The sequence below is a fragment of the Ranitomeya variabilis genome, chromosome 2 (assembly GCF_051348905.1).
Source record: "Ranitomeya variabilis isolate aRanVar5 chromosome 2, aRanVar5.hap1, whole genome shotgun sequence".
In the NCBI taxonomy this organism is placed as follows: domain Eukaryota; kingdom Metazoa; phylum Chordata; class Amphibia; order Anura; family Dendrobatidae; genus Ranitomeya; species Ranitomeya variabilis.
This window is the reverse complement of record NC_135233.1, coordinates 552,290,914-552,314,730: the sequence shown is the minus strand read 5'-3', so window position 1 is coordinate 552,314,730 and position 23,817 is coordinate 552,290,914. Positions and strand designations below refer to the sequence as shown.

Below are 23,817 nucleotides of genomic sequence, written 5' to 3'. Positions count from 1 at the left end.
TAGTAACCCGATGTTTACCCTGGTTACAAGTGAACGCATCGCTGGATCGCTGTCACACACACTGATCCAGCGATGACAGCGGGAGATCCAGCGACGAAAGAAAGTTCCAAACGATCTGCTACGACGTACGATTCTCAGCAGGGTCCCTGATCGCTGCTGCGTGTCAGACACAGCAATATCGTATGGATATCGCTGGAACGTCACGGATCGTACCGTCGTAGCGACCAAAGTGCCACTGTGAGACGGTACCCTAACTCTAATTCCAACCCTAACCCTAAGGCTATGTGCCCACTTTGCGGATTCGTGTGAGATTTTTCCGCACCATTTTTGAAAAATCCGCAGGTAAAAGGCACTGCGTTTTACCTACGGATTTACAGCGGATTTCCAGTGTTTTTTTGTGCGGATTTCACCTGCGGATTCCTATTGAGGAACAGGTGTAAAACGCTGCGGAATCCGCACAAAGAATTGACATGCTGCGGAAAATACAACGCAGCGTTTCTGCATGGAATTTTCCGCACCATGGGCACAGCGGATTTGGTTTTCCTTAGGTGTACATGGTACTGTAAACCTGATGGAAAACTGCTTCGAATTCGCAGCGGCCAATCCGCAGCCAATCCGCTGCGAATCCGCGGCCAATCCGCTGCGTATCCGCTGCCGATCCGCTGCGTATCCGCTGCCGATCCGCTGCGGATCCGCTGCCGATCCGCTGCGGATCCGCTGCCGATCCGCTGCGTATCCGTGGCCGATCCGCTGCGTATCCGCTGCCGATCCGCTGCGGATCCGCGGCCGATCCGCTGCGTATCCGCGGCCGATCCGCTGCGTATCCGCTGCCGATCCGCTGCGGATCCGCGGCCGATCCGCTGCCGATCCGCTGCGGATCCGCGGCCGATCCGCTCTGTGTGCACATGCCATAACCCTACCCCTAACCCTACCCGTAACCCTAACCCTACCCCTAACCCTACCCCTAGTTCTAACCCTAGTTCTAACCCTAACCCTAGTGGAAAAAGAAAAAAAAAAATTTCTTTATTTTAATATTGTCCCTATGGGGGTGATAAAGGGGGGGGTTATTTATTATTTTTTTTATTTTGATCGCTGTGATAGAACCTACCACAGCGATCAAAATGTACCTGTAAGGAATCTGCCGACTGGCAGATTCGGCGGGCGCACTGAGCATGCGCCCGCCATTTTCCAAGATGGCGGCGCCCAGCGAGGAGACGGCCGGACACCGGGAGGATCGGTAAGTATGAAGGGGTGGTGGGGGGGGTGATCGGAGCACAGGGGGGGTGATCGGACCACAGGGGGGCTTTATTCACAGAAGGAGGGAGCGGACAGGAGGACGGGGGAGCCGGCAGGTGGACGGAGGGGACCGGAGCACTAACGGAGGACTGGGGGGGCGATCGGTGGGGTGGGGGGGGGTCCACTTAAGTATTTCCAGCCATGGCCGATGGTATTGCAGCATCGGCCATGGCTGGATTGTAATATTTCACCAGTTTTTTAGGTGAAATATTACAAATCGCTCTGATTGGCAGTTTCACTTTCAACAGCCAATCAGAGCGATCGTAGCCACGGGGGGGTGAAGCCACCCCCCCTGGGCTGAAGCACCACTCCCCCTGTCTCTGCAGATCGGGTAAAATCGGAGTTAACCCTTTCACCCGATCTGCAGGGACGCGATCATTCCATGACGCATACGCTGCGTCATAGGTCGGGAAGGCACAGACTTTCATGACGCAGCGTATGCGTCAAAGGTCGGGAAGGGGTTAAAGCAAACCACAAACACCTCAATTAAACATTACATTCATTGTGATGATTTAATGTGCATCAGGAAAAAAGCAGCGTAACATGCTTGTAAGAAACAGTGAACAGGGTAGACAATGATACTGAGTTAACGACCGTTCTATCTCCTGCTGCAAAAATGGCTGAGCTTTGTAGCTAAAAAGGCAAACATTCTCCACTTTGACTGAAAATGCAGTCATCTATATCCAGCCTAAAGTGCTGTGCATAGTGGACTGGACATGGACCTCCCGTTGCCCGGTACCATGTACTATTTCTGGTTCCTGCAGGCCCCTAATGTTCATTCATTCATGTGGTCTTATTAGATCCATCACCAAACAGGATTTCATTTATTTCAGTCACAGGACCCTGGGTCTTGGGTCTTGGGTCCAATGACCATAAAAGTCCTAATCCCCAAGCAGCAGGAGACCTTTTCTTCAAACACATTACCATCCTGCCAAAGACCAACCCTTTTTCTTTCTGTGGTCTGGAACCATTTAATTCCGTAGGCTTGGAAATCGAAACCATTAATTAATCTTCCTTGGCAAGTAACCTGGGATAAGGAGAAGTTGTTAGATAGATGAGGGGCTAGAACTGAACTGAGAAAGCCATTTGTGCGCTTTGCTTTCTGTTAGCTTTCTTTTAGAAGCAGCAGATCACCAGGCGAAGCCGTGGAAAGCCGAGATCACTGACATTAAGGACACTTGCTGCTTAGCGGTAACTATCACGTCAGTCCGAGGTGTCCAGGCATCAGGAATAACAAAATTGTAAAAACCTGTAATGAGGTATACGTGCACAAAACGCTGATGGAAGACGAGTGGAAAACAGCAATTACATCTATTTAAAGGGCACCTGTCAGCAGATGTTGTATTTTATACACACAGCATTGATCCCTATAATCACTGTTTTATGAGTAAGCAATATTGATACTAGCACGGAAATGGCCTCTTGTCAACAAACCTTCCTACTATGTGTTCAGGCAGCCTGACGCCAGGCCACCACTTACCTTTATGTCTCTGCACGGGCAGCTGTTGACGTTCCCAAATGGATTATGCCTAAAAGGTGAGTTTTTGCAGGATTTTTTTAAATATAAATTCAAAGCCTCCTCCGACTCGTCCTGATCCACGGATTCTGGGACAGTTTTTCTTTTTCTTCTATGCCCCTCCGTTCCAAAGTTATGCCCTCCCATAATAGAGATGCAAGTATTCCCATTAACTAACTGGGCATGTGCAACAGTGGGCGTTTCTGTGTTCTGATTGGCCAGCATCAGAGGGGAAAAGGCAAACGCCCACAGTAAAGCTCTGCGGTATGTGCAGGGTTGGTTGAAGGGAAAATTTGCACTATTATTACCAGGAGTGTAACTTTGGAACAAAGGGGCACAGAAGAAAAAGAAAAACTGTTCTAGAATCAGAGGAGCAGCAACAATTGGAGGAGGGACTCTGTATAAATTAAAAAATACAATGAAAGGTCATCTTTAAAGGGAATCTGTGAGCAGGATTTCTCCAAACAAATCAATGGACACGTTGGTGGAACGCAATGGAATCCAATATCAATGTGATCCGCCTGGTTTTCCAGTGGTGGATCTAGCCAAGTGTTACTGAAGACAACACAGGTTTGGACTTGGGTATCCAGGAGTAGAAAAGAAGATCAACCCCACAGATACATGTGACAGCGTCCAGCTCATTCAAGGAAACAGGAATGGAACATATCGCCCGCACAGACAAGGCAACGTTTTCTCTATACCTCAAAAGTCACACTTTCATGAACAAAACTAAACTTAATAGCGATCTCAGCTATTGAAAGGGAATAATTCGCCCATCTGAGAGCAGCATTATGTAGGGGATACCCATATTCCAGCGATGTGTCACTTACTGGGCTGCTTGCTAAATGAGGAGCCCTGCATAACCCCGCCCACACCACTGTGACAGCTTTCTGTGTACACTGTGCATAGGCAGAAAGCTGGCAATCTATGGCAGGGTTATACAGAGGTCATAAAAATGTAGGACTGCATGGCAACACTTACTAGTCCTTTTGAATAAATCACTTTTTATCAGCAGGCAGTCACTAAACTACAGCAAGCAGAGCTGTAAGTGACAAATTCCCTTTAAGAGAAGGCAAACAATGAAATTATTCACCAAGTAAATAACTTATCAACCAGGAACCATAATTATAAGAAAATAAATTGGGAGGTTTTATCAAGAGTACACAGATTGGGGCAGTACGGTGGTTCAGTGGTTTGCACTGAAGCTTTGCAGCGCTGGGGTCCTGGATTCAACATCGGCAAGGAGACCAGAGACCAACTTTTTAGTGATCTGCTCATCGATCATTATTAGGGATACCCAAGCCCCTGCACACACGAACAGCATGTTCCTCATAGCGCAGTGTGCATTACTGTATCACTGTCCGCACCTGTAACTTTGCTCCCAGAAGCTTTCACAATGTTTGTCTAAGCCATAAATGTCTCCGGACACGTAGATCTATCTGTGCTCAAAGTACACACTAAAACAGCACTTGGCAGGGTGCTCACTACTCAGGACACTCTGCGCGCCCGGCCAGGCGGTGGGGAGCAGAGCAGTGAAACTGCGGCTAATTATGAACCACGACTATAAAACTTTAGTCAGTGAATAACTTGTAGCCCTGCCAGCTGGACGGGCCTGCCAAGCTGTGGGAAACGAAGATCGTTTACTCCAGCCTTCACCAGAGCAGTTGGCTTTGGCCCTCTTGGGATTTCAGGCATCCAGATTACATATGTACTTACATAACAGAGTCTGGGGACAAGACATCGGTCTTCACACTCCACTAGTAGCATTCTGTCCACATCCCAAGAGGCGTATAGGGGATGTTGTGGCTAATGCGACTCTAAACAGGAGTTTACTACTTTCCTACTGCAGAAAACCGAGGCCAATTACCATTAATACCCAAAGTACGCGAAACACCTGTCTGGGTCTATGAAATGGCACAAATCTGTATAAAAACATTAAAATGGTGTAAAAAAAAAAACCCAAACAAACATTTTTCGGACCATAAGACGCACCAAGGTTTTAGATGAGGAAATTAGGAGAAAAAAGATTTGAAGCAAAAAATGTGGTCAATTCTGTACTGTAATATCCCCTATCCTGGTAAATATGGCCCCTCATCCCCATCCTGATGCACATGGCCCCCTCATCCCTATCCTGGCATGCATGCCCCTCATCCCTATCCTGGCATGCATGACCGCCTCATCCCTACCCTGGCATGCATTACAGCCTCATCGCTATCCTGGCATGCATAACCGCCTCAACCCTATCCTGGCATGCATGACCGCCTCATCGCTATCCTGGTATGCATGGTCTCCTCGTCCTTATCCTGGTGTGCATGGCCCCCTCATCCCTATCCTGGTGTGCATGGCCCCCTCATCCCTATCCTGGTGTGCATGACCCCCTCATCCCTATCCTGGTGTGCATGGCCCCCTCATCCCTATCCTGGTGTGCATGGCCCCCTCATCCCTATCCTAGTATGCATGGCCCCCTCATCCCCATCCTGCTGTGCATGGCCCCCTCATCCCTATCCTGCTGTGCATGCCCCCCTCATCCCTATCCTGGTGTGCATGGCCCCCTCATCCCTATCCTGGTATGCATGGCCCCCTCATCCCTATCCTGGTGTGCATGGCCCCCTCATCCCTATCCTGGTGTGCATGGCCCCCTCATCCCTATCCTGGTATGCATGGCCCCCCTCATCCCTATATTGGTGTGCATGGCCCCCTCATCCCTATCCTGGTGTGCATGGCCCCCTCATCCCTATCCTGGTGTGCATGGCCCCCTCATCCCTATCCTGGTGTGCATGGCCCCCTCATCCCTATCCTGGTGTGCATGGCCCCCTCATCCCTATCCTGGTGTGCATGGCCCCCTCATCCCTATCCTGGTATGCATGGCCCCCTCATCCCTATCCTGGTGTGCATGGCCCCCTCATCCCTATATTGGTGTGCATGGCCCCCTCATCCCTATATTGGTGTGCATGGCCCCCTCATCCCTATCCTGGTGTGCATGGCCCCCTCATCCCTATCCTGGTGTGCATGGCCCCCTCATCCCTATCCTGGTGTGTATGGCCCCCTCATCCCTATATTGTTGTGCATGGCCCCCTCATCCCTATCCTGGTGTGCATGGCCCCCTCATCCCTATCCTGGCGTGCATGGCCCCCTCATCCCTTTCCTGGTGTGCATGGCTCCCTCATCCCTATCCTGCTGTGCATGGCCCCCTCATCCCTATCCTGGTGTGCATGGCCCCCTCATCTCTATCCTGGTGTGCATGGCCCCCTCATCTCTATCCTGGTATGCATGGCCCCCTCATCCCTATCCTGGTAACCATGGCCCCCTCTCCCTATACTGGTGTGCATGGCCCCCTCATCCCTATCTTGGTGTGCATGGCCCCCTCATCCCTATCTTGGTATGCATGGCCCCTTCATCTCTATCCTGGTATGCATGCCCCCCTCATCCCTATCCTGGTGTGCATGGCCCCCTCATGCCCATCCTGGTGTGCATGGCCCCCTCATCCCTATCCTGGTGTGCATGGCCCCCCTCATCCCTATCCTGGTGTGCATGGCCCCCTCATCCCTATCCTGGTGTGCATGGCCCCCTCATCCCTATCCTGGTAACCATGGCCCCCTCTCCCTATACTGGTGTGTATGGCCCCCTCATCCAGACGTCACCGCTCTGCTGTCCAGAATCCCAGAGTGCCTATCAGCCATATCCTCCTTCTTCTCCTCTCGCTTCCTCAAACTCAATGTGGACAAATCTGAACTCATCATCTTTTCTCCATCCCACAAATCTTCCTTACCTGACCTATCTATCGCAATCAATGACATCATGCTTTCCCCCGTACCCTAAGTCCACTGCCTCGGAGTAACCTTCGACTCTGCCCTGTCCTTCAAACCGCACATCCAAGCTCTTTCCACCTCCTGTCGCCTCCAGCTCAAAAATATCTCCAGAATCCGTCCTTTCCTCAACCCTCAATCTACTAAAATGCTTGTGCATGCCCTCATCATCTCCCGCCTTGACTACTGCAACATCCTTTTCTGTGGCCTCCCTGCTAACACCCTTGCACCTCTCCAGTCCATCCTTAACTCTGCTGCCCGACTAATCCATCTCTCTCCTCGCTACTCCTCTGCTTCCCCCCTCTGCAAATCTCTTCACTGGCTCCCATTCCCTCAGCGTATCCAGTTCAAATTACTAATACTGACCTACAAAGCCATCCATAACCTGTCTCCTCCATATATCTCTGAACTAATCTCCCGATATCTTCCCTCACGTAATCTCCGGTCCTCCCAAGACCTCCTTGACTCCTCCACACTTATTCACTCCTCATCCAATCGCCTCCAAGACTTCTCCCGAATATCCCCCATCCTCTGGAACTCTATGCCCCACCAACCACAGTCGGATCCTTCAGACGGAACCTGAAAACTCATCTCTTCAGGAAAGCCTACAGCCTGCACTGACCCCGCTGCTTCCTCATCACTACCGAAGCTACCGCCTCACCAACACCGGAGCTCCTGCAACCCCCGACCTACTGTCTCCTTCCCCATAATCCTGTAGAATGTAAGCCCGCAAGGGTCCTCGCCCCTCTGTATCAGTCCGTCATTGTTTGTTTACTGTAAGTGATATCTGTAACTTGTATGTAACCCCTTCTCATGTACAGCACCATGGAATCAATGGTGCTATATAAATAAATAATAATCCATATCCTGGTGTGTATGGCCCCCTCATCTTCATCCTGGTGTGCATGGCTCCTTCATCCCTATCCTGGTATGCATGGCCCTCTGATCCCTATCCTCGTATACATGGCCCTCTCATCCCTATCCTGGTGTGCATGGCCCCCTCATCCCTATATTGGTATGCATGGCCCCTTCTCCCTATACTGGTGTGCATGGACCCTCATCCATATCCTGGTGTGCATGGCCCCCTCATGCCCATCCTGGTGTGCATGGCCCCCTCATCCCCATCCCGATGTGCATGGCCCCCGCATGCCCATCCTGGTGTGTATGGCTCCCTCATCCCTATCCTGGTAACCATGGCCCCCTCATCCCTATCCTGGTAACCATGGCCCCCTCATCCCTATCCTGGTATGCATGGCCCTCTCATCCCTATCCTCGTATACATGGCCCCCTCATCCCTATCCTGGTGTGCATGGCCCCCCTCATCCCTATCTTGGTATGCATGGCCCCCTCATCTCTATCCTGGTATGCATGCCCCCCTCATCCCAATCCTGGTATGCATGGCCCCCTCATGCCCATCCTGGTGTGCATGGCCCCCTTATCCCCATCCCGATGTGCATGGCCCCTGTATGCCCATCCTGGTGTGCATGGCCCCCTCAACCCCATCCCGGTGTGCATGGCCCCCTCACCCCTATCCCGGTGTGCATGGCCCCCTTATCCCTATCCTGGTAACCATGGCCCCCTCATCCCTATCCTGGTAACCATGGCTCCCTCATCCCTATCCTGGTATGCATGGCCCTCTCATCCCTATCCTGGTAACCATGGCCCCCTCATCTCTATCCTGGTATGCATGCCCTCTCATCCCTATCCTGGTGTGCATGGCCTCTTCATTACTATCCTAGCATACATGGCCCTATCCTTATTCTGGTATGATTGGCCCCCATCCCAGTCCTGGTATACATGGCCCCATCCTTATGATTGGCCTCCACCTCCATCCTGGTATGCATGGCCCCATCAGTAAACATTAAGAAAAAAACAGATTACACTTACCTTCCCGGCACTCTCTCGCAGAATCTTGTTCCGATGCCAGCAGCTGCTTTATGCTTGAAAGCAGAAGGGACGTCATGAACTACTCACAAGCAGTCAGTGAGTATTCATTGCTCTTCAGTAGCGTGCACAGTGTCAGCCGAAGACTTCCTGCTGCTGCTGGCAGTCACGTTTGCCCCTACTTACAAGAAATGAATATTCACCTCTCTCCACGCCCAGAGAGTTGAATATTCATTTCTCTTAAGCAGTGGCACACGTGAACCCTGGCAGCTGCAGGAAGGCTCCGGCTGACACTGTGCACGCTACTAAAGAGCAATGAATACTCACTGCTCTCTGCGTGCACAGTCCCGGCATGGGGAGCAGTGAGTATTCCAGCAGCTGTGCTTTCCTTGTGAGCAGCGCTTGACGTCCCTGCCATGCGCTGCTTACAAGCATAAAGCAGCTTCTGTCATCTGAACAAAATGCTGTGAGGGAGCACCGGGAAGGTAAGTGTAATGTTTTTTTTTTTTGTTAATGTTTTCCGATGGGGCCATGCATACCAGGATGGAGGTGGGTGTGGGCCAATCATACCAAAATGCTATTAAAGAGAAATGAATATGCATTGCGCTCCATGCCCATGGGTGTGGAATGCTGTGAATATTAATTTCTCTTTAGCAGCGGGCACAGGAGATAGCCGCAGACGTCGGTTCCTGCCTCAGGTGACCCGCTGCTCCGCAGATGCCACTCCCCTGTCTCCCCACCACAGCCAAAGTCGGTACATCCAGACTATAAGAGGCACCCCCCCCCCATTTTCCTCCACATTTTTGGCGGGAAAAAGTGCGTCTTATAGACCGAAAAATACGGTATGTTAATAATTAAATGTCACCTTATTGATTCCCCCTTCCCTCTCATTCCTACACTTTCCATAGTTCTGTACTTCTCTGCGTTCCCTGGACAAACATGCGAGAGCTGCAGCCAATCACTGGCTGCAGAGGGGATGAGTTGCTCATTTCTGTGGTCAGTGATTGGCTGCAAGAAATACAGAGACCAGCTGGGGGCAGGGGACTTGTTTAGAACGGGAGAAGCACAGAATAGGTAGGGCAGGATGACTTCAGTTGGTACTTTACATTATTCTGAGCAGATTTTTTTTTTTTTATAATTAAAGGGATTGTCCGGTGAAAATAAATTATAATCTGTTGGCTAGGTGATAATTTACTGATCGGTGATAGTCTGGGACCAGAACTTATCAGCACAAAAGATAATTTTTATCCCCAACTGGGCACTTTTATTCCAGATACAAAAAGGAGCGGAAGATCAGATGCTGAAACGTCGCTCAATTTTTATCCAATTTGGCTGCAGAAAAAGATGAGCCTCGTTCCTGCCGGTCAATGCAAAAAATTAAAGTTAAAAATCGTCCTCGATAAAAATAGTGTAATTTGATGAAGGCAATCAATGGAAGCCAAAAAACAATCAATTCCCAAATCACCCCAAAAATCAAAGGAAAATGACAGGTGGAGCCAATTTGTGTAAATTTCAACATGCAAGTCATAATTTGATTCCATAGTGTGTGGCCCCCACGTGCCTGTATGCTCTTCTAACAACGTCTAGGCATGGTCCTGATGAGATGTGGGATGGAGTCCTGGAGAACCTCCTCCAGCACCAGGATTAGGCTATCAGTGAGCTCATACAATGACTTGAGACACTTGGCGGTGTTAGATGCACTGGTACACAATGTCCCAAAAGTTCTCAAATGGATTTACGTCTGGGAAAAGTACAGAGCCAGTCAGTGGAATCAACGCCTTCACCATCCAGAAGCTGGCTACATACTGTACTTAGGCCACATTAGACCTGGCATTATTTCTCCACCAAGGTTTCATTGATCATCACATGAAGGTTAGTGCAACCTTAGAAGGACCCACTGCTCAGACCATCACTGACCCACTTCCAAAGAAGTCATGCTGGATGATGATGCACGGCTTAAAGACTGTCACACGTGCTCAGCGTAAACCTGCAGTCATCTGTGAAGAGATTGGGGCACTAATGCCTGACCTGTGAATTCTAATGTTCAATCAAGAGGTACAAAGCTGGGCTATGAGTACAGGTCTCATTATAGGTCATCAGGCAATCATGGAGTCATTTCTGAAAGTTTGGTCAGGTGCTCATTTTGTAGGACTCAAGCTCTGCCCAACCGGTTCCTCTTCACGCAAAGAAGGAAAATGAGGATCTTAGTTTTGGGCTGATGCCCTTCTACAGCCCTGTTCTGTTCTCCTTGTGTTTTGGTATCTGTATCATACTCTTGAGACTGTGCTGGGAAACACAACAAACCTTCTTGTGTTGGCATGTAAAGATGTACCATCCTGGCGGAGCTGGACTACCTGTGCAACCTCAATGGCTTCCAGGAACTACCTCATGCTACCATTAGTGACATGGACAAGAACAAAATGCTAAACTAGAGAATATCAGTTGTGAAGACACAAGAGAGCAGTTGTCTGTGGCCACCACCTAAAAACCATTCCCTCTTTAGGAGTCCTCTCCAGTGCTCACTTTTATTTGCACCATATCAGACGACAATGAGTCACCATCACTTTTACCTCCTGACTGGAGACACCGATATCTCTGAAGATTCATTGACTTGGGGTTATCAATTCACAACATGAAATATTCAACATCAGAAAAATAGCTGTAGACTTACGTGATGAAATCTAGGAAGCTGGCAAGAGGCTCGTAGGACTGATTCCTCATGTGTCTGAACTCGACCACCATCTTTTCCTTCAGCTTGTCGTCAATAACAGAGACCGCCAGTGGCGAGGCTTCATTAGCCAGAAATGTCCCATAGTCTGTACTCTGAAGATGGAGCTTGAGATCTGCAGGACATAACAGAAGAGAAAGGTACATCACAGAGTCCATCACTGCATTCCTGCCATGTTTTCTTCAGTAACAAGCCATATTCCCAATTAAATAATCATTCCGGTGCGTCGGATCTTGGAGCGCAACATTGTGCAATCCTCGATATTCCCACTAGGAACGTATAAAGAAGGTGACAACTGAGTGTTATTAGTTGGTGGTGTCCACATATACCCCACCCCATCAGTGCTTTTATTACTAGACTCCGTAGGGACACACGCCTCGGACAAGCGGTTGGTAACACCCAGTTGTCAATTATTCTTACATTTCTAGGAAGAATAACAGAGGAAACGCACAATGCATTGTTCTAGAAAATATGAGTTATACAAGTATTTACTAAAAAGGACAAGTCTGCAGTGGCCACAGATCAAAAAGAGTTAACCGTCATTGTAATTTTTCATTCCCATAATCAATATTACCGGAGAATATAAAATAAAATGATGTAATATATCTTTTTAGAAAAATCCGCTTCTTCCTCCTCCTGGACTGGTTATGCATAAGATGACAGTTGGTGCTCAAAGTTCTATGGAGAACAGTACCTGTTGCTTCCGGAGAGCTTGCAGCAGAGTGCCTGTCTGCCTTTAGTCCTCCCTCCTCCATAGAAATTTACAAGCACCAACTCATCTCCCATCTCCTACTGTGTAAGGACCACAGATGATGGTGGGGCAGATATGTATCCAGCATGACCAATCTTTTACAGCAGGTCTTTTAGAGATAAGCCACAGCCAGAGATGTCTGACAGTGGCTCCCTGATACAGATCAAAGAATTGATTCAGTATATGGGACATGAGTGATTGCTGCCGGCTGAACTCACCTGTGAACCATTGTTCCTATAGCTATAAAGTGTAAGGGCGGTTTCAGCCCGCAGTTGTGCTCAGCAGTGCATTGACCGTTTCCACAAGCTGATGAGCTGCTTAGAACGATGATCTTAAGCAAACAAAAAGATAATTTCACCCGACAAGCGGGCAACTGACCCCTCCTCCCCTTACCCGACAGGCGGGCGGGTGCTCCCATCACCTGACAAGCGGGCAACTGACTCCCATCACCCGCCAAGCGGGCGCCTGATCCCAACACCCGGCAGGCGTGCGCCTGATCCCAACACCCGACAAGCGGGCGCCTGACCCCATCACTCGACAAGCAGGTGCCTGACCCCATCACCCAACAAATGAGAGCAGTGTGATCGGCCGCCTGTTTACAATGGAGATCTCGATCATGTAAAGGTAGAGCGATGAAATCTAATCTGTTCTGATGGATTACATATTCTTTTCCTTATTTGGATGGCCAGATGTGGGAATTCTATTTGGCAGAAAGATAGCAGCAGGTATGGGAAGGAGGCAGTACACTCCTCACTGCACATCAACCTGAAAACACCATCCTCATCATCAAGCATGGTGGTGGCAGCATCATGCTGTGGGGATGCTTTTCTTCAGCAGGGACAGGGAAGCTGCTCATAGTTGATGTGAAGATGGATGGAGCTAAATAAAAGGCAATCCTGGAGGAAAACCTGTTAAGAGAATGCACAAGACTAGAGACTGGGGCGTAGGTTCACCTTCCAGCAGGACAACGACCCTAAATATACTGCCAGAGCCACAATGGATGATAATTTGGATGATCAAAGCATATTCATGTGTGTAAATGGCACTTAGTCCAAACCAATTGCTGTTCACAGACGCCTCCATCTAATCTCCTGAGCTAGAGCGAGAGTGCAATGAATGGGAAAAAATGTCACCTCTAGAAGAGCAAAGCAGGTAGGGACAGACCCCAGAAGTATTACAGAACTAAAGACGGTCCTACAAAGTAATGACATGTAAAATTTGTGGGTGTAACGTGAAAAAAATGTGGAAAAGTTTAAGGGGTATGAATAATTTTTCAAGACACAGTATATTGCGATGAATCACATATAAGATATTGGACAGACCCTGTACAGATCAGATGGCCCCGTCTACATGGCACAAGATGATCAGTGATGTTTGCAAACAAATGGCAAGAATAATTAACGCAAAGTTCTAGGAAAGATTAATATCAAACTGGCTGGCACGCAACACTGGCTCCACCGCGCACGTCTACTGAAATACAATCAGACGCTGGGCCTAGAACGCTAGACATATATACGGAATATTCCTCAATGGACCATTACAAGGAGATGGAATTGGCTGATTTCTACAAGTTAATGAGGCAGATCTTGTCTCGTTCATACACGGGTGACTATTAATTGCATTCTTTCCTGATACTTATCTAGGAACAGGTATGTCATCTGCAAACAGGGCTTATTAATGGAAAATTACTGAATAAAACCACCATGGGAACCAAGAAGAGAAATTAATAGTGAGGATCTTACAAGGTGCCACAGACAACAGCACTGCTAGCAGCATAGATCCGGAGGTCATTTAAAGGGCTGCTCCACTACTTTTATATTGAAGCAGCACCTGGCATCAGTGTAACAGTAATCTTAACGAATCACTATAATGGTCAATTGGAATAGGAGTGGCTCAGCAGTGCCTGGCAACTTTCCGCATCCCTTAAATAAGTGGACAACCCCTTTAAGATAGTAAATTCTATGTTATTTCCAGCTGAACGGACACAGAGAGCCTGTGTCTGGTGTCAGGATTTTGCAGAAACATAGGAAAAAAGTGTTACCAACAAAAGGAAATAAAAGGCCATGATATATGTCATTATACGACAGCGTATGTCACTGCGTAATATAAACCATACCCCACTCCTAGAAGCCAAGCTTCTTTTCAGCATTGGAGGTAGCAGGGAAAAAAAAGCCTGGAACAAAATGTTCTTAGTTTGAACAGGCTTCACTCCCCGAGGGAAAGTGATGGAGAGGAGATCAGCAATCTCGTGTCAGTTGCACCAGATGTCAGGCGAGAAACGTCCAAAGGATCTGGTCTCGGAAAACTTAAGAAACGGGAGCGTTAGACCTGGGAAGCGTAGCCAAATAATGCCGTGATGACAGCTCATCAAGTGGAAGTGTCAAAAGTTTACACACGTCTACTCCTAACAGGACGCACAATTAACACAGTCTCAGCCGAGGGGGGAAAAAACTGCTCAGAAGGCAATTTTGTGCAATTTCTAGACCTTGCAAGACGCAGCCTATCCTCCTGATTGACAACTAAGCGGGCATTCCTATTCCCCTAGGACACAAGGGTGTGGTAAGCCCCCCATCAAATTACATCAATGTCTGCTGATATAAACTGTCTAATGGGTTTAGGAGCCCCGGACAACCGATTGCCGGGGGAGTTAAGGATCCGGCACGTCTGATTTCAACCTGCCGATCTTTTTGTTCTACGAGATAAGATGTATAGCTGCTCTCAGACAACACAGGAGCATTTAGTGTAGTGAGCGCTCCCATACATGGGAGAGGCGGCCGAGCGAAGGCTCCCATACGTGGGAGAGGCAGCCGAGCGAGGGCTTCCATACGTGGGAGAGGCGGCCGAACGAGGGCTCCCATATGTGGGAGAGGCGGCCGAGCGAGGGCTTCCATAAGTGGGAGAGGCGGCCGAACGAGGGCTCCCATACGTGGGAGAGGCGGCCGAGCGAGGGCTCCCATACGTGGGAGAGGCGGCCGAATGAGGGCTTCCATACGTGGGAGAGGCGGCCGAACGAGGGCTCCCATATGTGGGAGAGGCGGCCGAGCGAGGGCTTCCATACGTGGGAGAGGCGGCCGAACGAGGGCTCCCATATGTGGGAGAGGCGGCCGAGCGAGGGCTTCCATACGTGGGAGAGGCGGCCGAACGAGCGCTCCCATATGTGGGAGAGGCGGCCGAGCGAGGGCTTCCATAAGTGGGAGAGGCGGCCGAACGAGGGCTCCCATACGTGGGAGAGGCGGCCGAACGAGGGCTCCCATACGTGGGAGAGGCGGCCGAGCGAGGGCTCCCATACGTGGGAGAGGTGGTCGAGCGAGGGCTCCCATACTTGGGAAAGGCGGCCAAGCGAGGGCTCCCATACGTGGGAGAGGCGGCCGAGCGAGGGCTCCCATACGTGGGAGAGGCGGCCGAGCGAGGGCTCCCATACGTGGGAGAGGCGGCCGAGCGAGGGCTCCCATACTTGGGAAAGGCGGCCGAGTGAGGGCTCCCATACGTGGGAGAGGCGGCCGAGCGAGGGCTCCCATACATGGGAGAGGCGGCCGAGCGAGGGCTTCCATACCTGGGAGAGGCGGCCGAGCGAGGGCTCCCATACGTGGGAGAGGCGGCCGAGCGAGGGCTCCCATACTTGGGAAAGGCGGCCGAGCGAGGGCTCCCATACGTGGGAGAGGCGGCCGAGCGAGGGCTCCCATACATGGGAGAGGCGGCCAAGCCAGCTCTTCTGTGTATGAGGGATATGGTCTAACAAGCATTCCCGTGAATGAGGCGGCCTAACCAGCACCGCCACAGACGGGAGAGGCGGCCTAACCCACGTCGCCATGGACAGGAGAGGTGGCCTAACCTGCACCGCCACAGACGGGAGAGGCGGCCTAAACATTGCCGCCACAGACGGCTGAGGCGGCCTAACCGGCGACGCCACGGACGGGTGAGGCGGCCTAACCAGCACTTCCACATATGGGGGAGGTGGCTTTACTAGCGCTTACATGTAAGAGGGAGATGGTCTAACAAGCGCTCGTGTACAGAAGCGCCAGTCGAAAAACATAATTTAGCCAAAACCCATCTCATGTGTATGGTGGGCCTTAACCTTCAGACAAAAAGCCAAACTTCAACTGGATCTCCTCTTTACCCCCCAGAGCTGCTTCAAAGGCATTTTAAGCTAGGGCCCTGCTCTCTAATGAGAAAGGGCAAGAACCTCAAACAGCTGTCTACAGATGGATATCCCCGGTTTGGCTAATATCAATAATCATGTTTCAAGGCCCTATTACAGGTGACATGTTGACTTACAGGGAAGCTAATTATAGATGCCACTCCTTCTTGAGAACTAATTTACATACTTCTTCCCAGGGTTGTGGCGTCAGTAACCCAAACCTCTGACTTCACAGCACTGGTCACTAGGGTTGAGCGAAACGGATCGGTCAATTTCATAAATCGCCGACTTTCGGCAAAGTTGGGTTTCGTGAAACCCGAGCCGATCCCAGTGTGGGATCGGCCATGCGGTCGGCGATCTTCACGCCAAAGTCACGTTTCATATGACGCGTTCATCGCCATTTCTCAGCCAATGAAGGTGGACGCAGAGTGTGGGCAGCTTGATGACATAGGTCTCGGTCCCCACCATCTTAGAGAAGGGCATTACAGTGATTGGCTTGCTTTCAGCGGCGTCACAGGGGCTATAAAGGGGTGTGCACGCCGACCGCCATCTTACTTTTGCCGATCGTAGCATAGGAAGAGGTTGCTGCAGCTTCGTCAGAAGCAGGGATATTGTTAGGGAGGAAATATAAACCCCCAAACCGCTTGTGCTGTAGCGATTTCCACTGTCCAACACCACCTTTTCTTTGCAGGGACAGTGGAGGCTAGATTTCTGAGCATCAGCTCTGTAGCTTATAAGGCTCCCTGATAGCTGTATTGCTGTTTGTACGCCGCTGTGCAAACCAGCTGCTTTTTTCAAAGGAAAAATCCTGTTGCTTCTTTCTGCACAGTTCTCTTGTTTCTTTGTTTGTCCACACTTTTGTGTGCAGCAGTCCTTTTCACTGCTGGCTGCCATACTTGTCCTGAGATCATTGTAGGGAGATTGTTATTGTAGCACCGTCCCTTTTTTTTAATATATATATCTGCTAGCCACTGTCTGCCATTGAAGCTGTGTAGTGTAATACAGTGGGCCTGATTTTCCCAGCAGTCTCCCACACCTATAAAGTGAAATTTCTATTGCCACTAAGGGCATCTGCGTCAGTCCTGTTTGTGGCATATCTGTCAGCCACTTTCTGACACTGAAACTGTGTAGTGTAATACAGTGGGCCTGATTTTCCCAGCAGTCTCCCACACCTATAAAGGGAAATTTCAATTGCCACTAAGGGCATCTGCATCAGTCCTGTTTGTGGCATATCTGTCAGCCACTTTCCGACACTGAAACTGTGTAGTGTAATACAGTGGGCCTGATTTTCCCAGCAGTCTCCCACCCACACCTATAAAGGGAAATTTCTATTGCCACTAAGTGCATCTGCGTCAGTCCTGTTTGTGGCATATCTGTCAGCCACTTTCTGACACAAACTGTGTAGTGTAATACAGTGGGCCTGATTTTCCCACACCTATAAAGGGAGATTTAAATTCACAACAAGTTTACGTACACCTTCTACCTGGTTTTACAGTACCATATAACGGTTGTTAGTTTGGTTACATTTTTCCAAGAATGAGGAAGTCTGGTGGAAGAGGTCGTGGCCGTGGGTGGTCATTGCCAGCTGGTAATGATGGTAGTGGTGGTGGAGCATCAGGTGGTCGTGGGAAAAGCAAAATAGCACCTAAGTCTCGAGTTGTTGAGCCAGCGTCATCGTCTGGCTACACAAGGCCTCGAACGCTCTTTTTTCTGGGAGTAGGAAAAGCGCTTTAAAAGCCGGAGCAGCAGGAAAAAGTTTTGACTTTCCTTGCTGACTCTGCCTCTAGCTCTTTCGCCTCCTCTTCGGAAAATGCAAAATTTAAAAGCAACGCGTCTTCAGTGGATGCTCCCGGTCAGGAACAAGTCGCTTCCTTGTGTCCTTCACCCAGAACAACAGCAAAGGATGCGTCAGGCGACACAACAGGTTACTCTATGGAGCTCTTTACACATACCGTGCCTGGGTTAGAAAGGGAAATTGTTAACAGGCCATGCCCATTACAAGATGAATCGGGCATGGAGTGCACAGATGCACAGCCACAGCTAGATTATTATGCTGTTCCATTGACTCAGATCACAACATTGCCCTCGCAGTGTACTGAGCCAGAATCTGACCCTGATGAGACTATGGTGCCCCGTCCCGAACGCTATAGCACCGGCTTACACGGTGACACAGAGAAAGGTGCACAGGACATAGAAGAGGAGGTGAGAGATGACCCAGTTGTTGACCCCGATTGGCAGCCATTGGGGGAACAGGGTGCCGCTGACAGTAGCTCTGAAGCGGAGGAGGAGGAGCGGCAGCAGGCATCAACATTGCAACAGCTTTCATCTGGCAGGCCCGTGTCTGGCCAAAAATGTGTATCAAAACCAAAAACAGTTGTAGGACAGCGTGGCCATCTGGTGAAAGTAGCAGTGTGCAATGCCTGAAAAGGTATTCGATAGTAGGAAGAGTGCAGTCTGGCAATTTTTTAACCAAGATCCGAATGATCAGTGCAAAGTGATCTGTAAGAAATGCTCAAGGACTTTTAGCAGAGGTCAGAATGTCAAAAATTTAAATACAACTTGCATGCGTAGACATTTAACCACCATGCACTTGCAAGCCTGGACTAACTACCAAACGTCCCATAACGTTGTTGCACCCGCTCACAATGAAGCTAGTCAGCAACGCTACATTTCTTCCCTCACTGTAAGCCCACCGTTTACGACACCACCTGCATCAAATGTGGAGGTATCGTCGCAAGGCCAAAGCAGTCAGGGAATCACCAGGTTCTTGGTAGGAAACACTATGTAGGCCAACAGCAAGAATACCATCACCAACCCTCCCTCAGTCTGCCATGTCCACCACCACCCCCGCTAGTTCCACCATATGCAGCTCTCCAGTCCAGCTCACCCTACAAGAGACTCTCGTTAGAAAAAGGAAGTACTCGTCCTCTCATCTGCGTACACAGGGTTGGAACGCCCACATTGCTAGACTAATCTCGTTAGAGATGATTCCCTACCGGTTGATTGAAAGCGAAGCTTTCAAAGCCCTGATGGCCTACGCAGTACCACGCTATGACCTACGCAGTCGACACTTCTTTGCGAGAAAAGCCATCCCAGCCCTCCACCAGCATGTCAAATACCGCATTGTCCATGCACTCAGGCAATCAGTCAGTAGAAAGGTGCACCTCACAAGAGATGCATGGACCAGTAGGCATGGCCAGGGACGTTACGTGTCCATCACGGCACACTGGGTAAATGTGGTGGATGCAGGGTCCACAGGGGACAGCCATATTGGGACAGTTCTGCGTAGCCCACGGTCTAGGAAACAGTTGGCTGTAGGCGTTCGCCACCCCTCCTCCTCGTCCTCCAGCAGAAGCGAGAGCTCGTCCACAGACCGCAGTCGCACGACCACTCCATCGGCAGTTGCCAGTGTTGCACACGAGGTGTCCCATTATGGAACAGCTAGTGGTAAGAGTCAGCAGGCTGAGTTGGAAATGAAGTGTTTGAGCGACAACAGACACACCGCGGAAGTTCTGTCCAAGTTCTTGCAGCAAGAAACTCAGTCATGGCTGGGCAGTGTACATCTTGAGGCAGGCAAGATAGTCAGTGATAACAGAAGGAATTTTATGGCTGCCATAGCCCTTTCACAACTGAAACACATTCCTTGCCTGGCTCACACCTTGAACCTGGTGGTGCAGTGCTTTCTGAAAAGTTATCCGGGGTTACCCGCCCTGCTCCTGAAGGTGCGAAGACTTTGCTCGCACATCCGCCGTTCGCCCGTACACTCCAGCCGTATGCAGAACCATCAGCGATCTTTGCAGCTTCCCCAGCACCGCCTAATAATCGACGTTGCAACAAGGTGGAACTCCACACTGCACATGCTTCAGAGGCTGTGCGAACAGAGGCGTGCTGTAATGTACTTGTGGGAGGATACACATACACGGGCAGGCAGTTAGATGGCAGACATGGAGTTGTCAGGTGTGCAGTGGTCGAAGCTACAAGACCTGTGTCAAGTCCTACAGTGTTTTGAGGAATGCACATGCCTGGTTAGTGCAGACGACACCATCATAAGCATGAGCATCCCCCTAATGCATCTGCTGATGCAAAGTTTGACGCACATAAAGGAGCAGGCATCTGCAGCCGAGGACGAGGGAAGCCTTGATGAAAGTCAGCCATTGTCTGGTCAGGGCCGTGTAGAGGACGCGGTAGCGGGCGAAGAGGATGAGGAGGACGAGGAGGATGATGGGGATGAATATTTATGGGAGGAGGAAGCTTCTCAGGGGGGAATAGAAACTGGTGGTGTTGCAAGGTCAGGTACGGGGTTTTTGAGGGAGACAAGTGATGTTGATTTGCCAGAAAGTGCTCCTCAACCCAGCACAAGCAGTGAATTGACACCTGGAACATTGGCCCACATGGCGGATTATGCCTTGAATATCCTAAAAAGGGACCCCTGCATTATCAAAATGATGACCGATGACGATTACTGATTGGCCTGCCTCCTGGATCCACGCTATAAAGGGAAATTGCAAAATATCATGCCACATGAGAACCTTGAGCAAATATTGGCTACCAAACAAGCAACTCTTGTAGACCGTTTGGTTCAGGCATTCCCAGCACACAGCGTTGGTGATGGTTCTCACACGAGCTGCAGGGGGCAACATGGCAGAGGTGATAGAGGTGCACAAATCAGAAGTGGCGTTGGACAGAGGGGTTTTATGACCAGGTTGTGGAGTGATTTCGCAATGACCGCTGACACGACAGGTACTGCATTATCAATTCAAAGTGACAGGAGACAACATTTGTCCAGTATGGTTACTAACTATTTTTCTCCCTTATCGATGTTCTCCCTCACACGTCATTCCCATTTGATTACTGGGCATCCAAAATAGACACCTGGCCTGAATTGGCAGAATATGCATTACAGGAGCTCGCTTGCCCAGCTGCTAGTGTGCTATCAGAAAGAGTATTCAGTGCTGCTGGTTCAATATTGACCGAAAAAAGGACTCGTCAGGCTACCCAAAATGTTGATGATCTAACCTTCATTAAAATGAACCAATCATGGATTTCTAATTATTTTGCCCCACCTTTCTCTGCTGTCACCTAGCTTTCCTGTAAAAAGGTCTTGCTTTTGGACTCGTCTTACTGACTGCTCCAATTTCTCCATTTGCAGCTGCTGTATGTCCACCATAGGCCATTTTTACACCTCCCTAAATGGGCTGACTCTCCCCACGGGGCCGTGGTCACCACTTGGCGCAAGCACCCGTGCGAGTGCCGTTTGGCTGAACAGGTGGGTGTGCCCACTTTTGGGCGACGGCACAGGCACAGGGTCCCTCATTGTACAATGAAGTGTCTCTGGTGGTGGTGGTGCACACCCAACGTCAGACACACCGTCGTAACATGAGGGGCCCTGGGCCAGTACCGCCGCCCACAAGAGTGTTTCCCCCCAGCTCAAAACAGTGCTCTACCACTTGCAAAATTACCTCTCACTGCTCCACCACTGTTTAGTCTGTGCTGTTAAATCCTTCAATGGCACTGCCAATACTAATTTGTTGACATGATTGATGCTAGTAAAAATATTCAGGGGCCCTGTCCTACATTTACACCAGTTAATACTTTGCGCCAACTACCACTGTCTGCAAGTCAGCAGAGGAGCCCACCCCTGTACCTAGGTATGCCACCTGTTTATTTGTGAAATTTTTTTTTTTGCCAGACATTAACACTTTATTATTTTGGCCTACTAACTGTGTCAGACACTCCTTACAGTTGTCCTCCACTGAACAAAGCTAGGCCGTCTGCGTACTCCTGTAACCTATTTTTAACTGCATTTTGCCTATTACTTTTTTGGCCCTACTAACGGTGTCTGCCCCTCGTTGCAATCGTCCTCCGCTGAACACACCAATGCTGCCTGTGTACCCCTGTAACCTATTTTAAACTGCATAGAGCCAACTTTTTTATTTTAGGCCTAGCAAGTCTGTCTGAGGTCCCTCCTTGCAATCGTCCTCCGTTGACCAAACCAATGCTGCCTGTGTACCCCTGTAACCTATTTTAAACTGCATAGAGCCAACTTTTTTATTTTAGGCCTAGTAAGTCTGCGCCACTCCTTCCAATTGTCCTCCGCTGACCACACCAATGCTGCCTGTGTACCCCTGTAACCTTTTTTAAACTGCATTGAGCCAACTTTTTTGGTTAAGGCCTACTACCTGTGTGTGTGTCTGTCTGCGCCACTCAATACAGCTGTCCTCTGAAAAAAGCTGAGCTTCAATTGTCAGGTTTTCAGTCTATAGGCATTTGAAAACTGCATTGGGGTTACTAGTTTGGTTGGGCCTACTAACGGTGTCTGCCGCTCCTTGGTGTTCTCCTGGTTTTTTATCCTGAGCTTCAATCTTCAGGCTTTCGGCCTATATTTTTACTATGAAACTGCATTTAGGCTTCTAGTTTGGTTGGGCCTACTAACGGTGTCTGCCGCTTCTTGGTGTTGTCCTCCACGGAAAAAAGCGGAGCTTCAATCTTCAGGCTTTCGGCCTATATTTTTAATATGAAACTGCATTTGGCCTACTAGTTTGGTTGGGCCTACTAACGGTGTCTGCCGCTCCTTGGTGTTGTCCTCCACTGAACAAAGCTGAGCTTCAATCTTCAGGCTTTCGGCCTATATTTTTAATATGAAACTGCATTTGGCCTACTAGTTTGGTTGGGCCCTACTAACGGTGTCTGCCGCTGCTTGCTTTTCTCCTCCACTGAACAAAGCTGAGCTTCAATTTTCAGGCTTTCAGCCTATATCAGATATTAAACTGCATTTGGCCGACTACTTTGGTTGGGCCCTACTAACGGTGTCTGCCGCTCTTTGGTGTTCTCCTCCACTGAACAAAGCAGTGCCGCCTGTTTACTTCTGTTACCAATTTTGAACTTTATTTGGCCCTCTTTATTATTTGGGCCTACTAACTGTGTCTGCCTCTCATTACAGTTGTCCTCCGCTGAACAAAGCAATGCCGCCTGGTTAGTCCTGTTACCAATTTTGAACTGCATTTAGCCCACGTTATTATTTGGGCCTATATCTGTGTTTCCTCCTCATCCTGCCCATTGCCCAGCCAGTGCTACATGAGTCTGCTGGTACATTGACCCAGACCACTACATTCCCCTTGCACTCTACACAGCCAGAATCTGACCCTGCTGAAAGTTAGGTTCCCCTTCCCGCATACTATACCACCTTACACGGGGACAAAGAGGAAGGCGCAGATGAAAGTGCAGGTTCCTTCATCAGGTGGGGAGGGCATACTCGTTGGCGACGTCACTGTCACAGGGCCCCTCATAGTACGCAAAAGTGTCTCTGCCGGTGGGAGGCACCCCCGCCGTCAAACACAACGCCGTACTTTGAGGGGCCCTGTGCCAGTGCCAATGCGAACGAGTGGGCCCCCCCTGCTTGCTCAGGATCACAGCACTTGCAAAGTTGAAATACTGACCTCTCCCTGCTCCACCGCCGTGACGTAGTCCGCATTTCCTGGGCCCACAAAAAACTTGAGCCAGCCCTACCCCCCCACAACTTTAGCCAAATGACCCCCAATTTTCAATGCCTAACTATTATTATAAGGTAAGTTAAGATTCACAAGCTTAAGTGACACGAATTGATGCTTTTGACATTAAAATGGGCACTGTAGGTGTTTTCCTGTCCTCCACTCACTGCCGACTTTGCTTCCCCATTGACTTACATTGGGTTTCGTGTTT

General features: G+C 49.7%; 1 protein-coding gene across 1 annotated transcript in view; it reads right to left on the bottom strand.

Moving 5' to 3' along the window:
• The window catches only part of ATP6V0D1 (ATPase H+ transporting V0 subunit d1), a 138,354-nt gene that overhangs the window by 55,126 nt on the left and 59,411 nt on the right, over positions 1-23,817 (bottom strand). The window contains exon 2 of the mRNA XM_077288191.1: positions 11,174-11,345. Coding sequence (XP_077144306.1) covers positions 11,174-11,345 — 172 coding nt within the window. The remainder of the gene's footprint in view (positions 1-11,173; positions 11,346-23,817) is intronic.